Here is a 10,420-nt window from a genome sequence, read left to right as displayed (position 1 = left end):
GGATGTTAAAATGTGAGACGAGCTGCCGTTTCTCTTCGGTGGGCTGCTGAGTTGTGCGAGTTACCCGGCGGGTGTTCAGAGCCCATCTGACGGGATCTGGGATCGTGCCGCTTCAGCCACATGAAAGTCGTGAAGTTCATTTTCACAATTTTCAATGAACGCACTGTGCGCTGGCCGTGCGCTGAGACGGCTCATTCCTCAGAGGTCAGCCAAACCGAGTTTGACACAGAACTCGCCGAACCAGCCCAACTTCCCATCAATCATTGTACTGCAAAGACTTCAGAGAGGGGAAAATCCTCAAGACTTACTTACGTATTCCTCTGAACCCCCTGTTTAATAAATAGTTTTTTCCTCTCTCTCTCTCTCTCTCTCTCTCTAAATATTACCATCGCTCAGGGATTCCATAATCCCTATGGGCTTACATTGTGAAACACTGACACGTTGATCATTTATGGTAAGGAAATATCGCAGTAAGCATCTCATAAACGAAACTAATCTTGGACAAATAAAACAGCAAATTTCCCGCTATTCACGCGAGTGCTACTGTAATCGTTCAATTTCCAGCCGTGTCTCATCTTCCGCGGTCAAAGGAAAGCGGGTGTTTTTCTTCAACCTTACACGCTTTGTTAAACTGCGCGGGTGGCACGGTCGTGTCGTTTTATCTTGAACAACTGAGTCTTAAAGAGATCAAAATTCAATCCAATTCTGAGAAAAAAAGAGAAATGACGTTATTTGAAAATGTGCCCAAAATCCTTAATGAATAACTTAGTGAGAGGCGAGGGCAAATACTGCCCCAGCTGTTTCCTGTTGAGAATGTCTCTGTAATGTAGATAAATGTGAGGGATTTTCTCGCTAAATCCGTCTCCTGTTCGCTAAATCTCACTTCTCCAAAACGAGCCTGCGCAATGGAACAAAGTCGGAATATTGAGATGTGACATTGCCCGCATCTCGTCCTCTTTCTCGCTGTTTTTAATGACTTCAAACAAGTTCATTTTTGCTGGGCTTTGTCGCGCGGAGACCCACGGGGATGTCTAACGGTCAATTCTTTCAGTGGCATTTGTGTGATGTCTTCAAGGTAAACTTACTGCATTTCATTTCACACAGAATATTCACCTTGGATATGCAATTATTGATTTTTTTTTAAACCAGAAAAAAAAAAACAGATTCATATTTTGGGAAGGAATAGTCACGGTGGAGTGAGGGGGGGAAATAACTTAATATTACCTCCATCAGGGGTTCGTGTCCTTTTAGATATAAATCACCATGCATATTTGATTAGCACACAGGGAGGAAGCCCATACTTGAAGCAATTTTATGCAGACCTTGAGCCCTCACATTGGAACGACAGAAATGTTATCCATGCAACTTTTTAAGAGACTTAAGGTAAATGCAGCGCGGCGATGACATTTATTTGTGCATGGTGCGGGACAAAAAAAAATGGAATGTGGTTTTCAGTTTGCGCAGTGCGCGTTATTCTTGAGCATCGGAGCTAGGCTATACTTGCCTTTCGAAATTAACTTTCAAGTTGAAGTTTTGCTGAGTCGGCATTAACGGACAGGGCTTTATGATAGGATTGTAGCTCTTCGAACTGAGGGAACAGGGATGGGCATGTCGGATCAGAGAAAGCTCCCCGTGATCTTTGGGACGGTATAGCCGGGAGGTGATGCGCAGGCACCTCGAGTGCATCTTTATTATGTAAATTTGCCCCCGGGAGTTTCTCCCGTTGGGCTTGGCGGCGGCTCTGCAGTTTTTTCCATGTCACATTTCGGGTAGGTAAGGGCGCCGGCTCATCACGTTAACAATCCACCCGACGCGTCGATAGAGACGGCTGACAAGTGCATCGCATCGCTGAGTTCCTTTGAAGTAACCTCTTTTGTAGGCTAGTCTATGCTGTGGGCAAGCGAAAGGGCACAACTCAGAAATGCCAAATGATGCTTTCAGAACCAAGGGATGAGGTCAATTTAGCCTTTGATTCCCCCCACGTGTATCACTGTGTATTACTGGTGTTGCCTCTAACTTTACAGTGTCAAATTAGACACCCCATTCCGGTTTTGTTGTGGTACTAACAGATGTTTTCATATGGTTGGATGAATGAAGTGAGGAAAGGCTTTCTGCAGCCCAAAGATATGAATGTATTATGTCACAAGGGGGCAAGTTCCGTCACCACCCCATACATCCTATTATGATAGGACAGGCGCCAGCCATCTGATTGCACGGAGTGTTCGTTGGGGGAAGGACGGGGTTTAGGATGGGGTACAGCGATAAAGACAATTGTTAAGTTTCTCATGCTTAACGCACTTCATATGCGCGCTATCGAGTCGATGAAATGACGGAATCCTCTGCAATTATCTCTCAATCTCGTGAAACCACCTGTTTATTCATCAAGACTGCTTTGACATCAGAACAGTCGAATCCCGCGCTGGCAAGAGATTACTTGCGCTGGCGGGATAGGGATCAGCAAATCTGAGAGTGATGACGAGCGATTACTTATGATGTCGGTGTTTAAAAATGGCATCAAGCCTGGCAAGAGGTCTAGTGCCGCTGCACTGTAGTCTGGTGCGTGACATAGCTGGGTCGTGTGTGTGTGTGAGACTGAGTTAGTGCGAGGGAGACAGAGTGTGCCTGGTCGACATCTGACCAGCTGTTTAACTGTGCCTCTCCCATTCTCTCTCTCTCTCTATATCTCTCTCTCTCTCGCTCTCTCTCTCTATCTATCTCTCTTTCTCTCTCTTTCTCTCTCTCTCTCTCTCGGGCGCAGTGTACCATGTGCTGTCTCTCCTGCACGCACACTTTGTCGCTGGTGCTCTGCGTCTTGAGCCTGACCCCGGCTGCGGTGGAGGCGGGCCCGGAGACGCTGTGCGGGGCGGAGCTGGTGGACACGCTGCAGTTTGTGTGCGGAGAGAGGGGCTTTTATTTCAGTAAGTGCACTTTTTATTTATTCATAAAGGATTGCCACTTCACTCCCCGAGCACTAATGTGCACCTCATAAATAAGAAAGAACCAGATTTTTTTCTCCCTCCCTCCTCTTTCCCCCTCTCTCTCTCTCCTTCTCGCTCATTCACAACTGCTGCTACTTCTACACACCTGAAGTATTCTGTTCCCCTCTTTTCTGGTTGCGGGTGCTCTTTGAGTTGACAATGCTCGCAGTGTGGTGTGGACTGATGCCTGGCTCTGTTCCCGGATCAGACTAGAAAGGGCGGGGGGGATTGGGGCTAAAGGTACCGCTGCTGAGAGGTAAATTTCGTACAGATTTATGTTCAATAGCTATATGTATATTACACCTTGAGTAAGTAGCTGCTAAGCCTGCGAGGATGGGGTTTAAAGTGGACTTTGGCAGACAGTCAATGTACCAGAGAAGCCGAGGCAGCAAAAGTCAAAAAGAAAGAAAAAAGAAAGTTAGTTAGTGCTGAACATTTTTTTCCAAGAGAAAAAGTGGGGGCGCTACCCAAAGAAAACCCTCCGTTAAGGATCCCGAGCTTAAATCTACTATTTTCCATTGAGAGCGTGGACGGGCCCGCGCCAGCATACGATATATGGAGCAGCTGACTGTGGGATTTGTGCTTCGTCTCTCCGCTAACAGCCAAACTCTCTCTCTCTCTCTCTCTCTCTCTCTCTCTCTCTCTGTCTCGCTCTCTGTCTCTTTCTCTCTGCCTGGCCAGTGAGTCCGTTTTTCACACTGCCGGCGAGGCAACGCAAGCCCGACGTCCTTAAGCCATTCAGAAAGCAGAGCCTGCCTTTCTGAACCGCGTCCATCTTCTTAAGGCTGACGCTACTTGATGGGGTCAAGAAGAGAACAGTTCACTCCAGGGGGCCTCCTACTGGCCAGAGTCCTTCATGAGAAGGAAACGGTAGACGGTAAACAGTAGGCTTAATACCGCACATTAATAAAAACAACACACTATAAAAAAAAAAAAGAAATGAATACAAATGGATGGAAAAACACGCAGCCTAGCATTCAGTCACGTATCCGCACAGATTGTTTTATGCGCGGCGGATTGAGATTCCAACGAGAAGTCACACAGAGTGCAAATGCATTTCATTATAGACAAGAGCAAGTTCCAAAGCTGCCTTTCCCCTCTCTCCCACGTGCAAACTTACGAACGTGCTAGATGAGCAATGGCTGATCTGTAATAACGTGATGAGTTATGCAGTGGGCCAGTGAGCTCTGACCATGTGTGGATGAAAAACGTTTGATGGCGCAAGATGTAAAGTCAAGTGTTTCCTAGTATGTTCATTCGTGTTTTGTTTGTTTGTGTTTATTTGTTTGTGTTTGTTTTACTTTTCATTCTCTGTTTGTGGCAGTGGAAGAATCGGAAATCTTGCAAAAAGTCATTAATCAGTGACAATTTTATTTCTGTTATTTCTGTGCATTGCTTGGACATTGCATTGTGGGAAGAAGTGGCCATGTTCATGGCCAGACCAGGGCCAGACCAGGGCCAGATCTGGGCCGAATCTGTCTCTGTGGCAGTGTGGGGACTGTCAAGCAATCCTGGCTCTATTTTGACTGGAAGCACTCCAAAGCAAACACTTGTTTCTAAAACAGAAATTTGCGGAAATGTTTAATGTTTGTCTTGTTTTTGGAACCGTTGCATCATCACCGCCAGTCTGCACATCACGTCATTGGACAGTCTGCCGAGTCACTTCTCACCTATTTTCCCATTCAACCTCACTTTGACATCACACAAGACAGAAAGAGAGAGAGAGAGCGAGAGAGAGAGAGAGAGAGAGAGAGAGAGAGAGATAGAGAGAGAGAAAACATAACACCAGCGAAGAAGTGCAAGCCTATGTGCAGTGAGCCGTGAACCTGTTGAACTGATATCCCTTCTCGCGCCAACCTGCCTGGGAATACTCCCGTGTGTGTAATCTTGCAGATCACGCCTGATCCCAGTGTCCTGTGTTCTGTGTCTGTCTGTGACGCACACCGACGCACGCGGGACTTCTGGTCCGTCGGGCCAATGCCTGTTTCTCCTCCTGACAGGGTCTTAGCGAGGGGATGTGTGCACCTCGCCTCACTCCTCATCCATTGTTCCTTCAGACAGGAGGAAAGGAGAAGATACAAGGAGGAGGATGGAAAGGACAGCAGAGGAGAGGAGGAGGAGGAGGAGACGAGGGAGAAGAAGAGAGGAGAGGCGAGGAGAGGGGGGGGGGAGGAGGAGGAGGGCGTGTTGTAGACATGGAGGCAGTGGAAAGAATGCTTTCAGCAGGGACACTGTGTGTGTGTGTGTGTGTGTGTGTGTGTGTGTGTGTGTGTGTGTGTGTGTGTGTGTGTGTGTGTGTGTGTGTGTGTGTGTGTGAAGGTATGATATCTGGAGAAGCCATTGCTGGTGTGCAGTTTCCTACCAGGCAGGGTGATTGACAGTTAGGACTGTTCCATCCCTGCAAACCTGCCCCTCTAGAGGAGCCTGGGGGCTTGGGGCTTGGGGCTTGGCACTGTCCCTAGGCCATAAGGCCCCTATAGTGACCTTGCCACGGCGGTGACACATGGCAACACAGCGTCTGCCAATCCACCTTGCCCACGTCACTGCCCAAGTAGCTGCACTTGCATGCCGCGGCGACTTCAGATTTCATTACCTTGACAGAAACGTGAAATACTACTCGGCGGAAAAATATTTTAATGACATGAAATGTGGTCTTGAGAGAAAAAATAAATGAACGAAAGAAGCAGAAGAAGTAGTAGTAGTAGTAGTAGAAGAAGAAGGAGAAATCCACTACGTAGTCAGTTTTTCCAATTATTATCCTGACCCAGAAATGCTCTGTTGTCTTTGCACTGCCTGAGACCCATGAGAGGATAGACAGACAGACAGACAGACAGACAGACAGACAGACAGACAGACAGACAGACAGACCTCTGCTGCATGCCCCCCCGGGCGATGCATTCCTACTACGGACGGAAACGAGAGACGATTAATGAACAGGAAATAAGGATAAAGACAGAGAAGTGGAGGACAAAATTAGGAGGCGGCTTCAGAGATGCTATCTGTAGCTCAGAGTGTATATATGTCAATAAGTGGATCATATCTGAACACGTACAGTGGCTGCAATGAGAAGCGATCGATCAGATGTAGTTTTCCTTAGGCGCAGGAGGAAAAGGACCGCTAGCTGCGGAGTCAAACGGTGTGGAATAAAATGACCCGTGAAGGAAAACTCTGGCTTTTGTCAGCCTAGGTGTTTGTGGGTTCACCAGCTGACGTTAAACTCCCCTCTCTCCCCTCTCTCACTCTGGTGGAGGTGTGTTAAACTCCCCTCTCTCCCCTCTCTCCCCTCTCTCACTCTGGTGGAGGTGTGTTAAACTCCCCTCTCTCCCTCTCTCCCCTCTCTCACTCTGGTGGAGGTGTGTTAAACTCCCCTCTCTCCCCTCCGCTCTGGTGGAGGTGTGTTAAACTCCCCTCTCTCCCCTCTCTCACTCTGGTGGAGGTGTGTTAAACTCCCCTCTCTCCCCTCTCTCACTCTGGTGGAGGTGTGTTAAACTCCCCTCTCTCCCCTCTCTCACTCTGGTGGAGGTGTGTTAAACTCCCCTCTCTCCCCTCTCTCACTCTGGTGGAGGTGTGTTAAACTCCCCTCTCTTCCCTCCGCTCTGGTGGAGGTGTGTTAAACTCCCCTCTCTCACTCTGGTGGAGGTGTGTTAAACTCCCCTCTCTCCCCTCTCTCCCCTCTCACTCTGGTGGAGGTGTGTTAAACTCCCCTCTCTCCCCTCTCTCCTCTCTCACTCTGGTGGAGGTGTGTTAAACTCCCCTCTCTCCCCTCTGCTCTGGTGGAGGTGTGCGCCCGCAGAGGCACTTTCAGCAGACGAGCTCCTCAGTCACTCTGTCTTGAGACACATGTGTGTGTGTGTGTGTGTGTGTGTGTGTGTGTGTGTGTGTGTGTGTGTGTGTGTGTGTGTGTGTGTGTGTGTGTGTGTGTGCATTGCGTAACCTGGAGAGAGAGAGGTAGACAGAAAAAGGTGATTTGTTTCAAACTCAAACCAACGGAAAGCGGTCTGTGTTTGCTTTTTACGAGGATTGAGAGACAGCCGGAGAATGTAGAATATGTACGCACACACACACACACACACACACACACACACACACACACACACACACACACACTCACACACACACACACACACACACACACACACACACACACACACACACACACACACATACAGGCGGGATTATGGGGGGGATTACTGAAAGATCAAGACCCTCACCCACTTACTCAGCACACAGACACACACACACTTCTTCTGCCCTAGTTGAGCCTTTATGTAGGTAAAGATGTCTACTGAGACGCATGTGTGTGTGTGGTGTGTGGTGTGTGTGTGTTTGTATGTATGTGTGGTGTGTGTGTATGTGGTGTGTGTGTGTGTGTGGTGTATGTGTGTGTTTGTGTGTGGTGTATGTGTGTGGTGTACTGTATGTGTGTGTTTGTGTGTGGTGTATGTGTGTGGTGTGTGTGTGTGTGTGTGTGTGTGGTGTATGGTGTGTGTGTGTGTGTGTGTGTGTGTGTGTGTGGTGTATGGTGTGTGTGTGTGTGTGTGTGTGGTGTATGGTGTGTGTGTGTGTGTGTGTGGTGTGTGTGTGTGTGTGTGTGTTGGTGAGTGTCTTTATCAGAGTTATTTGTTTCTATATACATTAAGTGAGAGTGTATCCAGTGACTGCAGGGTAGACAGGAAGAAGGTCTCTGATGGTCTACGGAGTGCAGCACACGAGCAGCCCGCCAAGTGTCTGGCTCCATCCCATAATTTATGACCAGCCCGGTGTGTGCGAGCACTCTGGCATCCTCAGATCCGGTCCCTCTTAGAGAACCTGATCCCAAATGCCCTCCTCCTCCCCCACCTCCCCTGCTCTTCCTCCTCCTCCATCTGCTTCTCTTCCTCCTCCTCCATCTCTTTCTCTTCCTCCTCCTCCTCCTCCTCCTCCTCCATCTCCTTCTCTTCCTCCTCCTCGTCCTCCTCCCCCATCTCCCCCTGTTCTTCCTCCACCTCCTCCTCCACCTCCTCCTCCAGCCACTGGAGTCTAATTGCATAATGAGTGTGTAGAAAAAACGAAATAAAAAATGTGACAGGAAATTTAGCTTGGCCCGTAAAGCCTTTGTGGTGCCCGTGGTAAAGAGGCTGCTTCCAGGTGCGGAGCAGCTTTCGCGGTCCCCCGGCGGGGGCCGTAAACTGCCTGACACTCCGTGTGCCGCTCGCCCGGGTGTCTGGCTCCGAGAGGCGTCTGCGGCCTGTTTAACGGCCCGCGCGGCGGCAGTATAAACCTGAGCAGGTCTTGGAGCGCGCTGCCACGCTCTGGAAGGTGCATCAGCCTCCGCTGCCTCCGCTGCCCCAGCACCACTGCTGCTTTTCCAGACATTCCAGAGGCCAGGTTCCAGAGCCCTCTCCAGTCTCTGTCCACAGAGGAATGTGCGCTATGTTTGTGTGTGCGTGTGTGTGTGTGTGTGTGTGTGTGAGAAACTGGCTGTGTATATATATGTTATTGTGTACGTGTGTATGTGTGTCTGTTTGTATACGTGACTGTGTGTGTTTGTATGTGTGTCTGTGTGTGTGTGTATGTGTGTGTGTTTGTATGCATGACTGTGCATGTTTGTATGCGTGGCTGTTTGTGTGTGTGTGTGTGTGTGTGTGTATCTGTGTGTGTGTGTGTGTGTGTGTGTGTGTGTGACAGTCTGCAGGAAAATGGTAAAGCAAAGCAGAGAGATTGCATCCCAGTAGCGCCGCAGTAATTCACAAGCCACTGAAACAGTGACCATCTGTGTGTGTCTGTTTATATATACAGCACGTGTCTGTGTGTGTGTGTGTGTGTGTGTGTGTGTGCCACCAGAGAGTCAAATTATACAATAACGCAAAGGTTCCTTGAGGTCACAGATTGCAAAACGTAACTTTTCATTAATTCATTCATTCATTCATTCATTCATTCATTCATTTATTCATGCTTTCATTCATTCATTAAATTATTAATTCATAAATGAATTCATGCATTCATTTGTCCATTAATGCATCCATTCATTCACCATTCGTTTAAAAAATGGAATCTGAATTGGAATGAGTACTTTTGGCCAAAGAGGCTGACAGAATAAACCCTCTACTTCCCCCATTCTATTGTACCCCCCCCCCCTCTCCCCTCTTAATCTGTCCTCAAAGTCTGGTGACAAAACTTCATCCAATGAGGATAGCGTTGCGTGTGTGTTTATGTGCCTATTCACAAGGATATGTGTAAAACATGGCAGGCCGTAAATATGTAGATGACACAATAATGTGCACGTAAGTGTGTGTGTTTGTGCATGTGTGTGTCTGTGTGTGTGTGTGTGTGTCTGTGTGTGTGTCTGGGTTTGTAAGTAATCTACAGAATCTGTGACAGAAAGCTATCTTCCTTGTTTGTTTACGTCAGCCGCCGTGGCAACGCTTTGGTGACCGGGATTAGTGTTCTATCCTTTTGAGACCTGGCAAACCCCTCAAACCTCCTAAAACCCATTTCACCTGATTACCACGCTTGGCCACAACCTGCTCCATCTTATTATGCCACACGCTTACAACTAACCCCATCTGATTCTAATACCACCCCCCAACCCCCCAACACACACACCCAATCCCCCCTCCAAAGTCCTCAATCCTATTCCATTTATTGTCTGCAGAAAAAAAGCTGTTATGTTGAGGAAAACGACCAGGGATGTTATGGTGTAAGTAATTTGGGGAGGCTTTTGGGCACAGCAAGGGTTTCAACAGGAGGCTAGAAAGGTCATGCACGAAATGTCAACAACCCCATTACACATACACTTATACACACACACACACACACACACACACACACACACACACACACACCCCGTCTCTCCCCCCCTTCCTGAGTTGTCCCTCCCCCACCCTCCCACCAGCAACCTGTCAGATTACATAACTGTGACCTCGAGCGAGACTTGAACCTGCGTCATCTTTGCAGGAGGAGTACGTCATAACTACAACCACTTCATCCACCATTGTTTTGTCTTTTTAGGTGAGTTATCTCAGATATGCCACGCCACTATTGATACCAGGGATGGTCCAGTTAAACAGATGTCTGTGAAATTGCTACCTTAAAGATGCAGTTAAACCGAGGTCTATGCGATTGCTTCCTTAACGATGCAGTTAAACCGAGGTCTATGCGATTGCTTCCTCAAAGATGCAAAACAGAGGTCTATGCTATTGCTACCTCAAAGATGCAGTTAAACAGAGGTCTATGCGATTGCTACCTTAAAGGTGCAGTCCACAAAATTGGTTTTGGTTTTCGCTAAAGTTGATATTTGAGCTCAACAGCCGATCAAATTACACCGCTCGCTTCTGTGCTCATGAAGGACCGTGCTGATTGGCTGGGGTTGTTTATGGCTTGGTCCGAGACACTAGGTTTGTTTCCCATTTACAGAGTCAGGACTGTGTGTGTAAACCAGAGTTCTTTTGAGTGCAAAAAGG

At 48.1% G+C, this 10,420-nt stretch overlaps 1 protein-coding gene across 3 annotated transcripts in view; it reads left to right on the top strand.

The window, feature by feature from the left end:
- Window positions 1-514: 514 nt before the first annotated feature.
- Window positions 515-10,420, top strand: part of igf1 (insulin-like growth factor 1) — a 19,327-nt gene continuing 9,421 nt past the window's right edge. Inside the window, exons 1-2 of one of the 3 annotated variants that reach the window (XM_012830244.3) lie at window positions 515-1,075; window positions 2,759-2,918. In XM_012830244.3, coding sequence (XP_012685698.1) covers window positions 1,028-1,075; window positions 2,759-2,918 — 208 coding nt within the window. In that variant the 5' untranslated portion in view covers window positions 515-1,027. Of the gene's footprint in view, window positions 1,076-1,293; window positions 1,384-1,478; window positions 1,770-2,758; window positions 2,919-10,420 lie in introns of those variants that run through there. The other 2 variants (XM_031582763.2, XM_031582764.2) reach the window with 2 other exon arrangements.

Source organism: Clupea harengus, chromosome 16 (genome assembly GCF_900700415.2).
Source record: "Clupea harengus chromosome 16, Ch_v2.0.2, whole genome shotgun sequence".
NCBI lineage: Eukaryota > Metazoa > Chordata > Actinopteri > Clupeiformes > Clupeidae > Clupea > Clupea harengus.
The sequence above is the reverse complement of the archived record's forward strand: the minus strand, read 5'-3'. Positions and strand labels throughout refer to the sequence as shown.